Source organism: Anopheles bellator, chromosome 2, assembly GCF_943735745.2.
Source record: "Anopheles bellator chromosome 2, idAnoBellAS_SP24_06.2, whole genome shotgun sequence".
Lineage (NCBI taxonomy): Eukaryota > Metazoa > Arthropoda > Insecta > Diptera > Culicidae > Anopheles > Anopheles bellator.
In genome coordinates, this window is record NC_071286.1 from 57,925,688 (window position 1) to 57,946,064 (window position 20,377).

The window sequence follows — 20,377 nt, forward strand, 5'->3', positions numbered from 1 at the left end:
TCTCTAAAATTTTGACCCACCCAAACTGCTCGTTCCCCTCCGGGCCATTTCCCAGGCCTGTCTGGCGCTGAGGCTCACTATGTAGCTTTTCGATCTAATCGGCCATGTGCGAAATGGTGGTGACTGTCCGATGATGACTCTACCAAGAAAACGTCACACAAACCTTGAAACCGTGCCTCCGGCGCCTCCATTCAAAAGATGATCTTGCTCGGCACCGTTGACCTTTGGAAAATGCCCACTCTCTCGCTCTCTCGCTCTCACTCTTTAGTCGACCCCTTCCGGGTACCTCGCTGTGGGCTGTGCAAATAAAGACCGTCTTGGGAATCGGCGCGTTCCGGGCGAGAAAATTCGAAAATGTCTCGGATGATGGACCCGAGCGACCACACCGTGCGACATTAACACCGTGCGTTGCGTGCGACTTGCCAGTGCGCAAACGCACCCCCTTGGGTCTTATGTAAGTGTCCATCGGGCGCCACAGTTGGGCATCAGCTAATTAAAGAGTTCTCGCGCGCATCAACCCCATTGGTTTCGGGCCCAGTTTTGTCCCCCGAGATGGCGATAATGCGCCCCCCGAGAGGCGCAATATGCAGTAGTAGTGCACCACACAAAACCCCCGGGCGGGTCGGTCGGGGGACCTTTTTGCATCCCTTCCTAAGCGCGGCGGCGGCGGCGCTGTCGAGAGTGGGAAAAAATATGATCCCGTCGCGGCCTTTGATACCCAAGGCGCCCGAGAGCTGCACGTGCCGGTGTGTTGGTGTGGGTGGGCAGCCGGCCCGGCACTTGCTTGGGGTCCAAAGCCCTCCACGCTCGTCATCTCTTCCTTGCGCTAGTATTGAGGCGCCGCAGACGCATCCCGTGCTGCGCTGGTATGGGTTGGCGCAGAATCGTAGCCCGGACACCCGGACGCCCGAAAGAACGTGTATTAGATCCAGCTCGACTCGAACACTGTGGGGCCGCCTAAGCCCCACAGTGCCTGACGCATTTAATAATAATCATATTTCTATCTTCAGCTCTACCCTCTCGAGAGGGAGTTGGGAATTGAAGAGTTGATGAAGAGTATAAATTCACCACGCTCGGTCCACTGCCGGTATCAGACCCGAGCCGAGCTTCCAGTGCACAACATCGCTACTCATCGGTCGAAACCGTACGAAGTCGCAGCTCTGTAGGAAGGATACTCGTTCGGGCCACAGCCTTTGTGAAGTCATAGTACAAAAATGATGAAATTCGTAAGTGTCCGGTGCAGTGCCAGTGTAGTGAATCGTTAACGTTGCTTCCGCTGAAGGACTATCGATTGGCCTAGTTTGAGAGCTAGTTAGGATTAACAAGGATTATTTTTGAGATGCATGGTGCTTGTGTGGTTTTAAAATCTGCCGTTGTACTTAGTATATCAGTCAACAGAGTGTATTGAAAGGGACTTTATATTCTAATAGTCCCATTCCCTTTATGGTATTAATGCTATACCATTTACGTTTATGGCGCCATTTTTTAAATATTCAAACTTAATTATAGTTTATTTAAATAGCATATTTTGCCTATTATCTCAATAATTGGGTTCGAGCAAGACAGTAGCTGTGGCAGGTGTCCTTAGAAAGTTCCCGATTGGTTGCCATTGCAAATGAGCGCCATTACACGATCATTTATCAACCGGCAAACCCTGCGCGAGCCGAGCTTCATATCACCTGTTTAGTAGCGTATCGCTCTCGTAACAGTGTAATCCATCTTTGCGTGGCACTAAGCATCAGCTAATCGTTCAATTACCGTCATGGAGCTCCCCATCGGTGGCCCGATTCATGGGCCGTATCGATCGCTAGCAGCGGGAAGATCCTGCTCGAACGCAGATTAAGGTCAGCGGCTCGGCTTGAACAATCTCCGTACATCTCGTTACGCCGAGCCGATTGACATTCGAGATCCGCCCCGACCCGGTGGATCGCGGATGTGGTAACGCGAGAGATACCTAACTTAGCGTCCCCAGTATCTGACACATAAAATCTGCCAATTTATTGTGTATGGAAATTGCGCAAAATCGGCGCGGCGTGTATGTGGGAACACGGCCATCGGACATCGTAAAGCTTAGTGTCTATCAGCCGGAGGGGGGGGGGACTCCCTAATCAGTGGGTGTGCATCGTCCCTCTCATTCGCTTCTCTCGTTTGCAGATCGCCGTGTTTGCCGTGCTGATCGTCGTCACCTCGGCCCAGATCCGCCCGCTGTCCATTCCGCTGCGGAACCCGGGAGTCTACCCGGGTGGTGGTCCCGAGGCCAGCGCCGTCATCCTGAACCAGGTGTACGAACCGAACCCGGACGGGTCGTACATCTACAGCTACGAGACGAGCAACGGTATCCGGGCCGAGCAGCGCGGCTACCTCAAGAATCCTGGAACCCCGGGCGAGGCGCAGGTCATGCAGGGATCCTACTCCTACACCGGCCCGGACGGGGTCGTCTACACGATTAACTACATCGCCGACGAGAACGGATACCGTGCTGAGGGAGCGCACATCCCCTCGGCCCCACGGTACAACCCTCGCTATCCGGGGCAGTTCCAGTAGGGCGGCTAGTTAGCAGGGACGCAGCAGCTTGGCCCAGGGCCAGTGTCCATCGCGGTTCGCGGTAGCGAAGTTTGATATTTATTGGCTAAAAGAGCGCGCCGGCTAAAGATCATCGCGAACGCTGCCCGGGTCCATTATCCCCATTAGACCGGTGGCAGCCCTCACCTCACCAGCAATTGCATTCCATCGACACACTCATCGGTCAAGCGTTAGGTGCGTTAGCCGGGGCCACGATGGGCGGTGATTTGTTTGAATATTTTTCCCCGTCCTTAGACGCTCTCTCTCTCTCTGGTGGCCGCGCTCTGGCGCGGAATATTCACCATCCACCATTGCGCCAAGCCATGACACTTCGGCTGGTGGTCATCAGCGTGACATCGAAGACATTTGACTGCGAGAGCAGAAAAATGGCCAGCAGCCAGCTTTTGTACAGAAAACTTTATCACCCGTCCTTCGCTGCGAAGTGCGTCGTCGTTCGCTCTTTCTTCGCGTCCATGAATCATTCCCGTAGCTCATGTATTTGTATTTTACTGTTTCTTCTATATTTTGTATTGAAATTCAAATAAACCAGCAAAAGCCTTCACAAAGGAGGCCACACGGAAAACCGATTAAACGTAACGATTATTTAATGGAAACCCGTCTTTTGACATTTATTTTAACTCTACCTTCGTCGATGCCGTCATGATCTAGGAGTCATGGCGTATTCCCAACTGTCAGTAAGACTGTGACATGGGTTCGGGCAATTTGACCCACCATTTTGGTAGCGAGAATTCGACGTTACCGCTTCGAACCGGTTGCATCATCTGGCGCGTATTTGGAGAGTAATTTTACGCTGGTAACTTTTGCCCGGTAGGGTCCAAATTCCGTACAAAACTTTGTTAATCCTTTTAAGTATACGCACGTGGCTACCAGAAAGTGAACGAACGAATGAGGATGCTAAACCACGATGTTAAAATTCAGTGAGCCACGACGATGCTAAAGAAATTTTCTCCAAAATTGTGCACCTGTAAATTTTGAACTGTCTGGTTCGTTTCTCAGAAACTGACCTTGCGGCTCGAACGAACTAGTTTCATATGAAAACGTTCCACGAAAATGGCGTCTCGGCTATACTCAGCGTCTCCTAATTGAGTTGATAAATAAATCATTAACGAACGAATGTAAACCAGCCAGATGGACCAGCGACATGTTTATCGTTCGTTTAAGCAGACGATGTGAGAAATTTTACTTTAAAATTATTCATACTCTCCGAAAGGGTACGGACCAAGCTTTCCTGCCATTGCCAAAGTTCAATGTTTATTTGCGCAGCGTAAAACGCTTGCGATCGACGCAAATACTCGAGCCCAAACGAAACGGAAGTGTAGTGTTCGTATTGGCACGTTTTCGAACTCTCGTGTGTTTTCGTGGCGCTGTTTCCGCTTTTCGGAAGTACCCAGCGAATTGGTTCGGTTAATAAATAAATGGTATGCTAATCAGTTTGTATGTGTGCCTTACCGATCGACGAACGGTAGCGAAAATACGATGCAAGTCCGGAAGAATGTTACAAAATAAGGGACGCCGAAGGTCTCCCACCGATTGATTGTGAGCGAGACATATCACGAAAACACTATTATTTGTACAGCTCAAACATGGTGTATGAGCACTTGAGATCACTTACACGTTGCCTGGGTCAAATAGCATAACAACGGGAAGTGTTAACTAGAACATAGTTTTTAATTTGCACTATGTACTCGCGTTGGTCAAGAGTTAGTGCGTCGGTCAGTAAACAACACATTGCTCTATTTAAGTGCTCAACGAATGCATCAGACAGCACATACGCTATTCGTAAGCACGGTCGAGAGGATATAAGCTAGTTAGTGTTAAACAGTGAGTTTGAAAAACAATGAACATTTTGTTTAAACTAGCTAGTGTGACTTTACTCGTCTGGTTGGTAGGATTTTTAATGCCTGCCACAGTAAATACTGCACCGATGCCTCAGAGTGTAATAAGAACAATCGACGCGCTGGACTACGGAAGGCAGCGAATTCCTGGCGGTGTCAGACGCCGGGGCCATCGCAAAAAGTTCTTTCCTGCACCACCGGCAATTACTGGATAATAGTTTGCAGTTCGCCCTACCAGAACTCGATCTGCACGCGAAATCCCCTACCACATCTTGTTTCGATTATGCTGATAAAGACCACGGACGGGCGGTATTCTGTAAATTTGATTAGCACATTCCAAACCGTTGGCCAAAACCAATAAGGGGGGTATATATAAAGTAGGTTGAGATATCAGGTGTTGAACATTAACATTCGAACGTTTACCATTCAACCGACTGGTCTGAATCGACACCGTGTGTAACAACAGACCCAGAATGAAACCACGGAATATTGTATTCGCGCTCGTGTTGTGGTGCTCCATTTTTGCGGCGATCAGTGCTCAGCGCTCCAACGGTTTTCCAGTATACGACGATTTTCAAGCACCGTTTCGGTTCATTCGTCCGATCGTCCCGAGGAAACCGAAACGTAAATTTTTCCCAGCCCCACCAGCAATCGTGGGATGAGTGACAGCGGAAGGAGAACTCGGAAGACCACCGGAAATTCGGGATAAATTCAGTGTCGTTGAGTGAAACAGACAGTTTGCCATGCACGGACCATTGTGTTGGCTTGGCTTGGTGCACTATGCTTGAATACCGCCGACTGAATGGCACCAGGAAACTTATTAGCGAAAGTGCTATGCTGTGCCTGTGCATCCGTATGAAGTGATAGGGTTAATTTAGTTTAGTATAAGTTTCATTTAGTATAATAAAAATTTTATAATATGGTTTTCTAGTTTCAGTGTGTTTGTGTTTCATTCTGTGAATAAACCAAGAAAACACGATGAGCTTGAAAGTGTTTCAGTTGGAAGTTAGAAAGCGGTTGAAGTTTAAAAATAAATGCGCGTTTTAATGTTTTCACAATTGCATACATTTAGGCGCAACGGTTGGTTGCGTGTTGCATGAATTTTGAAATTCGCGTTGCGGTCACGATTAAGTCACCACAAACTTAGATTAGTCTGCATATTATTTGGTAGTAGACGAATATTCTTACGATACGATACGATAGCCTACGACAGCCATGCCGTATTTTCATTCGTTTAGTTTTATCTTGGTGGATATCAAACTTGTTTTTATTTACTGCAACCAAGATTGAGAAAAAAAATACCGTAACTGAACTCTGTACATCTTTACATAAAATCAACCAGGATATATTGGAAAATATATTTTTATTTTTTACATTCTTACGCCTCAACACAATATATTGCACATGTTTTTTGAATACACAAAAAAATGTATAATTTTATCCAACCAGGATGGCAGGAGGTGCGAAGAAAGGCCTTCTGCGTCGGTAATATCGCGGTCGATATCCGTATCCGCCATATCCATAATATCCTCCATATCCGCCGTATGGTCCGTATAGTGCGTATGGGCTTACTACGCCAACTCCATACCCGAAGAAAGGTGCAGGAGAAGAATAAATTTCAACCACAGCTATTCCAACAAGCACTATGAAGATTGCAGCAATGCATGAGTTCTTCATGTTGAATCAATTTGTCACTTCGAATTTCACTGCAAGGTAGCTCTTCAAACTCGTTGACACTAACCGGAAGCTGCAGAGGATATGGGCCAATGTTAACCACCAGCACAGAGTTTAAATAGAAAACACGCACGTCACCAACATCGTGGCAGTATCAGACAGCACGATGGTTCTGCCAGAACGGGGATTTTTCGATTTGCGCCGCTCTGCGCAATATCTTGCTGGTGTTAATTCTGTCGATGTCAATCAAATCGTCTTGCCTTCACTTACTAACTTGTATCGCTTCAGGGCGTCGAAGCTGTGTTTGTAGCTTCTACTGTTATTGTTGATCAGTAAACTTAGCATACTCATCAGGTCTGCGGCCACTGTAGGGTCCAAGATATTTTTGAAACGAGAATCCTGCGTATAAAACTTGCTATCAATAGGCGCACTGATGGGAACCTGCAAACCTAGTTTACCTGGTATAGAACCGTAAGCCCACGGATGGTAATTTACACCAACTCCAAACCCACCACCGGGAAATGAGAGAAATGCGTGACGGCGCAATCTGGAAAAAAGATTGTTGCTTACAAAACCACTGCTCGAAAGCAGAAGCAGAAAAATAAAAAAATAACACATCCTTAAGGCCACTGAAGCCACTTCCTGCTGCAGTCAGCTTAGAACTGAACTCGACAGAAAACGGCACTTTACCGTAAACCTCCAAGCCAAGCCTGTGTTAGCTTGAGAACGACTGGACCGAAAAATAAACATAAATGTATGCAAATACATTAAAGTATGGAAGGCACGGCAGCACTAGCATCTCTTATGCGTGGTTGTGTTAGTGTACCTCCCAAAAATAAACAGATCGAATGTAAATGATCATGTTCTGATCGTATTGGCAGAATTGCTAATCTTCCAAGCGGAATAGTGTTATTCCGTTCTCGTTTGTGTTTGTTACAATACGTCCATCATGTCAGCTACTCGACTGGCGCTATTCAGGGCTTTGCCTGTGGTTCACGTGTATCAGAAACAAGTTGGATCCAAACCGTGGCAATGGTGAATGTACAATGTTTCCATAAAAATAAAATTTTTGAAAATGAAAAATATCAATCGATGTTTGTTTTGAAAAAGGTAAGGTAGTACCTCTTTGACGCATGTACGTAGCCTTATGAATAACAAGTTCCATTTGTAATATAAGCATAACCTAAGCATAAAGCATAACCTGTTCACATCATTGATTATATCTTAATCTCGAAGCAGATTTTCTTGCCTTGTCTCAAACAGATTCGGTACTTATAATGATATACATAATCAAACAATTTTCTGACACGTTATTAAAGCTTTATTGTTTGCTTCATCACATCACACGCAAAGGAATTGCAGTTCGTGCAATTTGACACCGTTCGACGCTGACGATCGATGGAGCGACAATGAAAAGTATTCCGCAACAGTATCCGCCACGTTGACTTCATTAGCGACCCAGTCCAAATTGTTTAACTTTCGTCACCTCTCGATACTGTCCGCCGAAGAGCCCATGTTTGATGTGCACCTTACGCTTGACTGTCTGTTTGAACGGGAACAATCCTCCGACGCTCTTCTCCTTGAAGAGGTACTGATATTTTAGTCCGCGCTTCTCTCGATTGATGTTACTTTCCGGCACAGCTACGTCGTCAAACTGAACTCGGCTCTCTTCTGCCAACAAATCATCCACAGGATCAGCAGCCGCGGTAAGATCGAAGAGTATCGAAGCCACACAAAGTGTCACAGAAATTACCACAAAAAACTTCATTGCCACCGTCAAAATGGTTCAGCGATTAAAATTCGTTATCTTGTCTTCGACTGGTTTAGTGGACTATCTTGAAAAGACTGGTGAAAATCGTTTGGCTTAGGCTGTGCTCGACGGTGCTGGGTTTGAGGTTTTTGTCATTTGCATAACTGGTCAGTGATGATGAGTGGGGAAAGTGAGCTCTCGGTGGGAGAAGACAAAAGCAGCTGTTTGTAAGAAAAAGCTACGAGTATGTTCCGAAAATGTTGAGTTATGTTGTTCCCTTTTCTATCAGAGAGTTCAGTTATGTAGAAAAAATTGTAAATGTAAATGAACGAGATAGATAAGTTAAACACTAAGTCTAAGTTGAGTTTGTTGACAATACTAACAATTCGTGCTAACATTCCGCTCTGGAGGAATTGTTATCTTTTATGATTGGTTCAACATTTGTATATTTTTTGTTGCGTGTAACCTAAGACTATAATTAAGGCTCAAACCGTTCCTAAGATTTCCAAAATACCTCAAAGCAATTATAATTTTTTCAAGTGTATAAAACTATTATTAAGTTTAAGAAATTGAAGATGTATTAGATTCTGAAGTCGATATTACGATTATAAATGTATTCGTTGAAGGGAATACAGTATAACATACATTTAGGCGCGAAAGAGCACTGTGTCCTTAGTTGATTTGGGTGGAGTACCGATACTAATTGGACGGTAACACTTTTTGCATAATGTTGTAGGCAAATTAATTATGAGTAATTTCATATTATTGCAAAATTCTGGGCTGAAAACTTCCATAGGTATAAATAAATCGACGTTTAACGAGGAGTGGTAAAAAAATTTAAACTCATGTTTTGCAGTATTACGAGTGATTTATCCAACATCGTTCGAAACATGTGTGGTATCTTTTGGGCTCATAATGGATTAAAGGATGAATTATACTAAACTAATTTAGTTAAGGGTAGGATATCGGAGACGAGGGACTATTTGCTCCATACCACTCTCTTTTTTTGAACAAGGATGAATAACTCGGACATTCCAAATTTCTTGTACATATAGTAATTGAAGTTGCTTATAAAAAATTGAAATGTGTGAGTCACTATTAGCATTTATAGGATCTTTCATAATAGAATTACATAAAAAATCGTAGTGCTTGGGATGTGGTACTGTATTTAAAATTTATTTAAAATATTTTTCAGCTTGTTCATTCATTTCACATTTCATCGTTGTGCTTCGATTTGACGTTACGAATGTTTCGTTAATACAGGTAGTACGTGTGTTATTATAGTATTATCTATTTCACTTTTCATCCACACTTACAGTAACACTGTAATGGCCATCAAACGAAATGTCTTATCCAATCACAATTCCAGGAGGTGCGAAGAAAGGCCTTCGATGTCGATGATATCCGTTTACGTATCCATTGTATCCACCGTATCCCCCACATCCTCCGTATCCTCCGTATCCTCCGTATCCACCGTAACCACCATATGGGACTCCAACACCAATTCCAAAGCCGAATTGCGGCACAGGAGTAGAAAAACACACAGCACAGGAGTATACAAGCACTACCAGGACTCCAATTATGTGAATATTCTTCATGTTGCTTAAAATTTAAAAATTTTCTCTTTTTCACGAAAACTGCAAGACAACGATCTTCAAGCAGCTGTACCACGCGTAACGGAAGCTGCAAAGGAAGTAGATCACTCCTAGCTAACGCTGGACGTTTTAAAAGAAAAACACAAGTGTTAATTGTGACTACGACGTACCATCAAGCTAGTGGAGAGTTTTCGACCAACGAAGTTGGATAGTGCTAATGATATGGTCACCCAAACTGAGATAGATTCAATTACACGGTATCCGAGAGGGGCAGCAGATGAGCTGGGTTCTGTATGCTTCACTGCGTTTTATTGATCGGTGATGTTAGTATATTCATCACGTTTACGGTGATGATTTACATGGATCACGTTTCGGATTTGCCCTTGATATTTTGCGAAGAAGAACCATTTAAATGAGAAAACAATCGTCACTGAATTATAAGTTATTTCCAAAGACAACTTTGTCTCTTTTTTATCAACGGCATAAAAGTATTTTACAAAGGGGAATTTGTTTGTTTTCTTTCTAGTGCACTCATTCTTTTTAAATTAATTGTGATTATCCTCTGTTTGAAATTAAAAATACGTTGGTTAAAGTTTATTTTATATTTTAGTAATATTTAAGTGTCGCTTGCTTATAGTTCCTGTAAGCTTCCCACCTGCATGATTAGTGACATTTAAAACGGATTAAAGAACAAAGAGAAAAGGTGACGCGCACTAGAGCAAAAAAAAAACGTATCAGACAAAGACGCCCAGAACATGATCTTGTCACGATCTGCTGCATACATCTGAAAGCTTCACACGTCCAAAACTAGTATCTCGTTGCGACTGAGAACCATCTGCACCGGGGAACTCGATGCTGTTTCATGACTCGTGAATTATAGACGCCATTGGCATTTTTACAAAGTGAGAACTTATACTGAAATGTCACCTTACAAGCGATATGAAACTAATTGTATTAATTTTCATTTCCTCAAAATCACAAACTATGCTCCTTATCGAAAACGATTACACGTTAGTCTTACATTAAGCGATCTTATTTAGTTGTTGATACTCTAAGAACATTGTTAGTTTTCAAGTTTGCTCGTCCGCTTGATGATGGTCTCGATGACTGTCATCAAGTTGTTTGCAACATAGTGGTTCGGAAAAACCATACCGTGTAAATATTTTGAACTTGAACGAATAAAATTGGGTGGATCAGTGGTTAGTCATCAACGGATCACTGCCATCCGAGCCCATCAAGACGTGTCAACATAATGTTGCCCCAAAACCACCGAAGGTTAACAACCGGCACAGTTTGACGTTAGTATTGGGCGCACCGGAGCTCATTTGTTCGAGATCAGAAAAATTAGTCTAGTTCCGTGTATGTGATTTGAAAACAATAATAACAGGTTTCTCTTCTTACATATCGTTGATCTTCATTCGATCGCAGTTGGTCGCCTGCCCTGCCCTTTCCATTAAGTTCGGCGTGCGACGGCGTGATGCCGGGTTTCGTAAGCTTGGCTGCGCCTCCCATGGCTGGAGGCCGGGGGCGAGGGCCTTATTTGCCATCGGGCCGAGACCAGGAAGATGACGACTACTGGAAGCACGTCGTCGTGTTGCGTCGCACGATGACAAATGATACGACACACCGGTCCGGCCCGCTATTGCTATAAAGTTCTTTTACATGCCGCAAAAATCCCAGAAACGGGACGTTCCGCCAAAGGGCGAGTATAAATACGACATCCAGGTTCTTGGCGAGCTTAAAACCATCCAGACCGGGCACGACGCCACATATCGCATCGGGAATTTCGCAAATTGTTCTTGTTACACTATCGGCAAACAAAAGCGTTCATAAGATGAAAGTGTATCTGTGTTGTGCGGTGGTGATGTTGGCGGTTCTTGCCATCGAAGCTTCCCCCGTTGAGTACGAGGCAGCCGTCGAAGATCCTTCACTGGAACCGCAGGCCATCAACCTGGAGGACGTTAATGAGGCGTACGATCAGGGAGCAGATAGTGAAGCAGTTCGTGAGAAACGCCATCACCGGTACGGTGGGTACTACGGTGGATATGGAGGGTAACTATCAACAAAGAAAGCATATCGCATATCGGTGTCGAAGGGAGGTGCTTCATGGTCGATCATTAATTACAGATACCGTGGAGGATACGGAGGATATGGTCGCGGTTTTGGGTACGGCCATCGATACGGTGGTTATGGAGGATACGGAGGATACGGGGGATACGGAGGATATCGTCGATATGGATATTATGGGTGATTGCAGCAGATTAATTCTGTAAGGTTCATTGAAGACTTGGTGAAAATAAACGAAAAATGTGATTTAAAATAACGCCGAGAGTTCTGGAATTTATATGACTTTCGCCGAGAAATGTGATAAAAAGACGTTGAGAGTAAGTTCCATTCCATAAGTATAGCGCGTTCTGTTTCGCTTTTCTTTGTTAAGTCTTTGTTCGCTCTTGGAGATACACCTTCATCTAGATGCTTCATCTAGATGCTGCACCTACGCGAAACCGGTAATTCGCGGATGGCTATAATAAGCCAATCCTGCTCATCTTACAGGTCATCGAATCTACAGAACCAATTCTTGCCTCGTCATGCGACGTACGCACATTCCACCTCCATTCATGATTATCGCGCCGGCAAACAAGTTTCTGTGTCCGGGGAATCCCCAGACTCGCGACGCTGCAAAGGCCTTGCGGTGAGATTGAGGAATCCGGCGAGGAATCCAGCGAGGAGTCTGTTCGGTCTAATGATAATGTACATGGGAGCAATGCACCGAATCATGTTTTGTTGCTCATGACCTCATGAGCCTGTTGTTGAACGATAGATTTCAATTGCATTATTCTCACGACAGCTGAATATTCTCACGACTATGCAATTGTTTCGCGTTTATTTAAAGTTCAAAAATCATACCACATGTTGGTGAATGTGATGGAATTTTAAAACGTGGTAAACAAGGTATCGTCAAATCGTTTTGTTTTGGTTACGTTTAAAAGATTCAGTATTTTGTGTACGCAATAAAACAGTTTTTCGAGACGTTATCGAAGATTTATTGTTTTCTTCGCCACCTCATTCGAAAAGGTTTTTGAATAATTTAACATTCATTAAAGCGATCTCTCTTTATATCTTTTTGCGCATTCAGGAATAACCAGCAGGATGGATACTGTTTACGGTTAAGGCAAACTACCGAATAAAATGTTTTTAGTTTACGAAAGGCATCAATTTGAAAGAACCCCAATTGATTCATTATAGGTTGCGGACAAATGACTGGGAAAGTTTCTCACGTTTGTTGGACCGTATTTGTGTATGGCTGAGAAGTTGTCTACTCCAGCTCCATTGTTTAAGTTTCGGCAATGTGTCGTGAAGCAGTTGACGGCTTCAAAGTTCATTAGAACGCCCCTGACCCAATTGTTTCACCGAAACGATTTTGTAACATTTCTTTTTCGTGTTTCCCCGCGAGTCGATTCCCACACAATGGGCCGCTTCTGTTTCTCTGCCTAAAGGTTGGCCAGTGGTTTCACAATCAATAATTACTCACTTCGGTTTCGATTGTTAAATTTTATTACTCTCACTTTCAATAACACCTAATTATTCTTTCACTTAAAAATAGCCCGGGTAACCAAACCCTCCTCCATAGCCGTATCCACCTCCATAGCCGTACCCGTAGCGCCGACGGTAGCCGTACCCGTATCCTGGGAACCCTCCGTAACCGTAGTATGGGTAGCCACCGTACCCATAGCCTGGGTATCCCCCGAAGCCACCCCCAATTACCCCGACGCCGATTCCAATACCACCGAAGCCAAGGTGTCTCTTCGATCGTCCCTCAGCACCGCTAGGTTCAGCTGCTGGCTGGTTATCGGCTAGGTTTTCTGGCACGGGTACCAACTGGACTACATCCGTCGGCTGAGCACCACTAGGTTGAACCTCTTCCTGTTCCGCAGGATAGGCCGCCGCCAAAGCAACCACGGCAAGCACCAGCAAACTTTGGAATGCTTTCATTTTTGGTCTACTTTGAGATTTACAATCTGTAATTTAAATAGTGAAAATGTTTTCATTAGCTTCCATCGGTGTGTAGATTTTAAATTTAATACGATGTATCTATGTTATCCATTTACTAAAAGCAAATTCCGAAAGCGACGATATTATTCCATTAGGACCCTTTTTTAGGTCACGCTAATACCAGTCGTCTCGCTTTTTTGATTTTCCGATCACGATCGCGACACTTAAAGGCACAAAATCCCCGTCCCGGACACAAAGCAGCTTGAGCATTTCTATTAGCGTTCCGCTACTTGCTTGTGGCTGTTGATTCAGAACGATAACAGCATCACACAAGATCGGCACATTCACTTAACGCTCGCTTGATCGCTGAGTGCTTCCAACATCAGAACCGCCGAAACGACTTGGGGAATGTTCAAGAAGAGGTTTCTAGAGCACCGCGTTCAGCGGCCCTTACCTGACGAAATCGTCTGACTTCTTGCACGGTGTTCTCTACTCCTTGGGACACTTCTCAAGCAGGAACGCACTCTTTCTCTTCCGTTCGATGGTCACCTTTGGTTTGATCGTCTCTGCCCGGTGATCGTTTCGTATTTATATCACCAACCCCGACGCCGAGCTCATGGACGGGGCGCGACAGTCTTCGTGTCCAAATGCGCCCCGTGTCACGGGGAGGAACCGTGTGAACGAATGTATCGCAATGATAGTGAGCGGTTAGCAGAAGCAAGATGCAAAGATCTCTATGCTGACCCCCGCCGCCGCGATCCGCGACACGGAGAAGAATTCACGGCGGTTATGGTTTAAAAGTAAGAGAAAAGAAAACGGTGTTTTGCGTAGTCTCAGTCTGGATGCTTCGTTTCTCAGACTGTGGGGTTGGCGCAATCGCACGAAATCCGCTACCAATGGTATTGCGCCGTTGTCGTTTCGGAAAAGAGTGTTTATGCCAATGTTCGATGAGCTATGAAGGTGGTAATTTTACGAAGTCAATTTGGTTCGCCAGATTGGTGCGGGAAGTTGAACTGCAGTTGTTTTTTTGATCATGTACACTGGAAGCTACTTAACACTCACCCAAGGTACATATTGAGCGTTTCCGTGAACATAAAGCAGCTCTCTCAGGGCTCCGAACAGTAGAGCGAATCGTTTAATGACAGATTTGGTCAGAGTATTGTTTCCTTCCGGACACACATTCGAGCAGGTTGTTGTGTTGTTTCTACGGTCTGCCCATAATACGAATCCACGATGTGCTTCAAAGCTGCTGCCATTGATTGATTGACCTTACCTATTCACCCCCTTACTTGTGTTGTTCGGTTTTAGCAAGTTGTTTGTCAAAAGAAACTGCTGACGAATTTGATGTTTTTGTTGACCCAGTCTATCCCTGCAATGTCGTTTTTGTTATTCTAGAAGTGCTTCTTTGGTGCTGTTGGGTTAAAAAATTCTACTTAAAATTTGTTAATAAACCTCAAACTTTCACATGGTTCAATAATTCAAGCGAGCCCTTCGATGCAAGAATAATTTATTGTCAGTCAGTTTATGCAGTTCATACAACGATCCGACGTTTTCGCACGGTTCAAATGTAAAGTCCGCGGTTGTAGTATCCTCCAAGCTGGTTTCCGTAACCGTAAGGACTTTGAAGGGCATTCAACCCATTGTGGTACGGATACCCGGTGTGTCCCATGCCGTATCCAGTTTGGAACCCAGGATATCCGTAACCTCCAAACCCTCCTCCAAGGACACTGCCAGCTCCTGCAAACCCAATACCATTAATATCACCAGCACCACCGAAACCATTCAGCCCGCCAGCGTGTGGATTGTAGGGATTATATTGGCCGTGCCGAATGTAGGGATTGTACTGAGTCGAGTAAGGATTGTTGTATCCAGATCCTGTGATTAAAAGACATAATCGCATTTTAGATACATCTCCTGCGTCCGATCACCATTTCTCTAACTTACCGAAATAGGTCAGCTCTCTGGACCTTCTGTCGGACAAAGCTTCATCGTTGCGAATTCTCGCTTCCAGGGGCTGTAGAATGGTGGCTAACGATGATTCTTTTGATCCAGCAATATCATCTCTATCAGTATTAGTCCCCTGACACGAGATGGCCGTCCAGGCGAGGAGCAGAATCACGAACTTCATGGCTGATAGCTGAAACACTTGGCTGGGCTCGGTTGTATCTTGCAGAACAGCTGGTGAAAAAGTACTACTGCCCTTCGACGAAAGGACTCCTTAAATACTGGCAGCATTATACCGTCTTAGGAGGGCGCAAGTGTCAGCAAACAATGCTGATCTTTGTTCAATTGAAACCCATTACATCACGCGTATGGTTGTAAAAATGCTTACTCCAACCGAAGAAGGTCTAACTTTTTCTTTCAAGGATAGACATTGTTCTAGAGTTTGTCGCATTATCATACCAAAGTGCTGCGTTAAGACATAACTGCACATAACAGAGCGACAATGGGAGGTTGTAAAAATCATGTGTCGTAGGTTACCAAACAATTCATTTGGTTTACAAGCCGTCGGAACAATGTCCGTTGGCGCGTTGCAGTGGCTCAAGAGTAATTTGACCACCCGATACACCGCTCTCGAGCGGCTGCTGCACGGCTGATGCTAAAATTGGACCAAAGACAGTAGTAAAGTCACGTAAACAAAAGCTCCATTCCCCACTCAAGGCGTAGTATCGTTGGTCGCCGTGTAATAACTGTAACCGGTTTTTTGCTCTCTGGGGAATTCGGTGCTCATAGTGTCAACTTGACATTGGACTTGTGGACGCCGAATTACGATGATGCCGCGAAGTCGGACACAGTGATTCATCGGGGCGATGCACGCTTTGGAATTAGCAAGTTTCGTTAGGGCAATTTAGCTGACGTGGATTTTCCGGGGTTTTGGAGTTCATTTTTCTTTTCAAACAACAAACATGCTGCAAACAACATGCTGATCAAGCGATAATTTTGTCAATCATCAACAGGAATGATCAATTTTTAAATGCCGTATTCGTATTGCGAGTAGCATCAACTACTTAAGCAAGGTAACAAAACTATACTTAACACTGAATTAAGCTATTATAAACGCATTTTATAAGCTACGAAACGCTTTGTTTCTTGAAAACACGTTTGTGGGTTCGTCTCTTAAAATGACTAACCAAGTCTTTTGATTCATATTTTATCAGACAGACACCTTGGAACGGTTGAAACTTACTAATAAGTTAATATATTAAAACTCCTTGTGTGAATGGACATTCAACGCTGTGCAGTATCCATTTGTAGTGTCTTCCTGTAATACTTCATATAAAAAAACTCTGAAAAATAAGGCATTAATTTCTATTTGAAAAGTAAAAACATCGGTCGCGGGGGATTTTTGTCCCTTTTCAATGTTTGGCTTTTATTTTATACCGATACATTTTCGTTCGTCACGATGACGTCCCAACGATGACAATGAAAATATTCTCATGTTTTCTCTTCAATTACGATTGAGAAGCCAAGATTCGTGACGGTGGTAGCAGTTACATTTGCAAAACTTCCCCGATCGGCTAACGTAACGGCAGCTGTCGCGACTTCTTTCCCGGCTGCCCCACAAGCCGCGCCTCTCTTCACTGGAGCTTACACTGTGGCTTCTGGAATGTGAGCGATCGTCACTTCCGAACGCTCGTTCCAGAATATCACGCACATGATCGACAGCAGAGTGCTGGGCGACCGGCCCGGGTTGTGTTTCTTGTAATGGTTTCTTTAGTTCAATGGCAGATAGTGAATGAATGAGAAAACTGCACAGCACCAGCAGCTGCACTGAAGTACGCACCATTTTGTACTAAATACTAAATACAGAAACGGCTGACTCTTTTATGGTGGTCACAGAGATTTACTTTTGCTCATTAGCGTTTTACTCGATCGCTATCGGACTAATAGCACGCTGCTTTAGTTTCGATCGTGATGGACTGTAACCGTGTGTACAAATTGCACAATTAATACAAGTAAGAATAATGTAGATTTAATTCTAAATCGATTATGAATAAATTGGTTTCTTTAATTTTGTACTTTAATGGCTTTTAAAGCACGTAAAACACTTTTCAACTCATGTTTATTTATTTAATTAATAGAACCCTTGAATAATTTATGCAAATTTTCACTAACATATGAAAATGAAAAGTGTGATTGTTTTAATATTTGCTTAAACCAGTTGGTCTTTTCGCAGTCTTCCTAGCCTTTCCCTTTTGAAACTTCTACGCTGGCCCTGTACCGTGGAAAATTGCTGCAGACGGTGCTTCCGCCGAAATTTCCGCCCACAGAAAAGCCGAAGGCCGTCAGTTCAAGAGCGGTCAGCATGACTGGTCTCAAAGTGTAGATCCGGACGTTTAACGAACCATACACCAGTTTCAATGACAGATTTAGCGAAAGAGATTTTGATTAATCATAGCTTATTCGAGCCAACGCATTGCCAAAGACGCTAATTTTCAGCTAATGTCCAATGTCGTGTGAGATGGTTTAATCACGTGCAAAATCGATTAGCACTACTATAGTTGAGGGTACCGCGAGAACATTAGGATGATGTTATGACATCATAAGTAGACCTTTACTAGTATTTTGCATTTGTTGTGACCCGGAAGTGAATCGCGTTTTTTGTATTTGCTCATATGCTTGCACCAAGGGCTCGATTGTATTTTCAAAAGAGAAGCATAATATTTAAAAAAAAAATCGCCGATTAAAATACGCATACCAATCACACTTTTAAAAAACAATTAGTAGAAAGCTTAGTGTAATGCTCTAATATTCCTATCAGATATCCGCTTGAGAGAAAAAATAATATGCCCTCAATTAATGCCGTTAGCGAACCGAACCTTCTGATTGCCAACCGATTAACCCGACATGATAGAAACAAACCAAAAACAACCAGATCCATGATCTATAAATTGACTAGTTTTCGAGAAACAGCCGCTCAAAACAACATTGTAATAAACAAAATGTTGCCTGCGACAGTGCTGCTGGTTCTTCTTGTGCTATCGTCTTCGGAAGGACGGCCAACCCCTGTTCAGGCGCAATCAAAGCAAGTGTTCTCAAATACTGCAAAGAACTCGGTTCCACTGCCGGGGGCGCAACCAGAGCCAATGATAGCATCAGGAAAGGTTCGTAGCCGCCCAAAGCGCACATTGGACATCGGAGGCATACTGAAAACGATTGGTCTGGACGTGGACTTGGGAGGACCGGAATTGAGTATAAAAAAACCGAACATCACTTTAAACACGCCAGTCGGCCAAGTAGGAATCGGTGAATATAAACGAAACTGTGGATCCAAGGATAATGCCGAATCTTTTGAAAAGTAGTGCCCAATCGTATTACGCCATCCACACTGTTTTGCGCAGCGCACGGAGAGCAAATCAGGTTTCATGCAACCGGCGCAAATAAACAAGTTGACAAAAATAAAACAAAACCATTCCTGAGTCATGGTGTATTGTATGTGAGCAATAGAGGTTGAAAAGGGTTTTATTGTAGCATTTCGTTGCATTTTATATAAAATAAAAGCATATGTTGGCAATTATTGAATATTCTGTTAAAATTGCACTTTTCTCAATTTCAGCAAATATTTTACAGGCATTGAATAGCAATAGCAATGCACTACATGGTCGAAGCTAAAGTAGCCTAACCATAAAAGTGGGCAATAATACCAGGGCTTTAATTGTTTACTGGTACGCCTAGGTCGCTCGCTATCGAAGCAGATCGAAGACAGGAAAAACTGGCTGCATGAATCAATGCCCTCCATTTGGAGGGGGTCGTGCGTTGTTTCCCAGCATTGGAGCCGGTCTAGGTGTTCCAAAAGATTTGACCTTCGAGAGACGAATTGTCTGCCGGTCGCCGGTCATCGCTTGTCTCGCGGCCAACTCCCCCCATTCCGCGTGGAACATCGGACGACATTCTCCCATCGCACCCATGGCGCCGAAAGCGAAAGGAGGGATTGGTCTCTTATAAAAAGCAAAAGATGCTGGGTGGGTTATGTCAGAGTCAACCCCAGCGTCAGATAGTAAACAAGTGGAAAAGAACAACGCAGTGGCCACCACCTGCTGACCTTAGCATCTCAATAAAAGTAGTTCGCCGAGAAAAGCCCAGTTCAAAATGAAACTGTACGCCGCCTGTGCCCTGTTGTGCGTGGTGATGCTGAACTGCATCGTGTCTGCTGAAGAAGCGGGAGCGGATCGTGTGAAGCGTCAGTTTGGTTTCGGAGGATCACCTTACGGCGGTTACGGGGGTGGATATCCGGGTTTTGAAGGTGGCTACGGCGGTTATGGAGGCTACGGAGGGGGTTACGGCTTGTACGGAGGTCACGGACATCACGGACACCACGGGCATCACGGTTTTGGAGGACACGGCCACGGTGGATACCACGGCGGATACGGACAAGGGCTAGGATACGGAGGATTCGGACAAGGGCTAGGATACGGTGGGCTTGGTGGACTCTTTGGATAAATGTTGGCTCACTAGTTCCGTGTCGTGAAGTGGAAGTGACAGACTGCGCAACCGATATTATTTATTGTGGATAGTGATCACAGACGACAGCCCAGCGGGTGCTCCAAATACCAAAACTGTTTTGTTGTGAATAAAAAATTGATTGTTTTTGTACAAAACTTATTGGGAATATTGTATTGTAGCTAAATAAGCCTTTAAAAATTCTTTGAAACTCTGAGAACTTGGAACTGCACTCAACGAAAATGTTGACTATTTCGTCTGGTTTTCCATTATTATCGATCAACTATAAGTTATTCTTCTTGGGTAATAAGGTATTTTGCTATTAAAATTGTTAGAGTACAACGTGAACACGACGCGAATCGAATGGGTTTGATAGCAAACTGATAGCAAACCTGGTTTTTAAGGTTCTGCTGAGAGCGTAAAGGTTAATCTCGTAGAGAGAGGCTGAAGTGTCCAATTGACCATCATTCCTTCGCTTCGAGATCTCAAGTCCCAGAAAAAGGCGA

General features: G+C 44.2%; 3 protein-coding genes across 3 annotated transcripts; 2 read left to right on the forward strand and 1 right to left on the reverse strand.

Moving 5' to 3' along the window:
• The first annotated feature begins 1,084 nt into the window (after positions 1–1,084).
• Positions 1,085–3,145, forward strand: LOC131211718 (cuticle protein CP14.6-like). The gene is made up of 2 exons (XM_058205302.1): positions 1,085–1,226; positions 2,155–3,145. The coding sequence occupies exons 1-2, from the start codon at positions 1,215–1,217 to the stop codon at positions 2,542–2,544; spliced, it is 402 nt and encodes a 133-aa protein (XP_058061285.1). The 5' UTR covers positions 1,085–1,214; the 3' UTR covers positions 2,545–3,145.
• A 9,886-nt stretch (positions 3,146–13,031) lies between these two features.
• On the reverse strand, positions 13,032–13,974 carry LOC131211297 (protein suex-1-like). The gene is made up of 2 exons (XM_058204712.1): positions 13,885–13,974; positions 13,032–13,456 (listed from the first exon to the last, which is right to left on the reverse strand). The coding sequence occupies exon 2, from the start codon at positions 13,428–13,430 to the stop codon at positions 13,032–13,034; it is 399 nt and encodes a 132-aa protein (XP_058060695.1). The 5' UTR covers positions 13,431–13,456; positions 13,885–13,974.
• Positions 13,975–19,520: 5,546 nt separating this feature from the next.
• Positions 19,521–19,871, forward strand: LOC131207781 (keratin-associated protein 19-2-like). The gene has a single exon (XM_058200410.1). It carries the CDS (start codon positions 19,521–19,523, stop codon positions 19,869–19,871), a length of 351 nt encoding a protein of 116 aa, XP_058056393.1.
• The last annotated feature ends 506 nt before the right edge of the window (positions 19,872–20,377 follow it).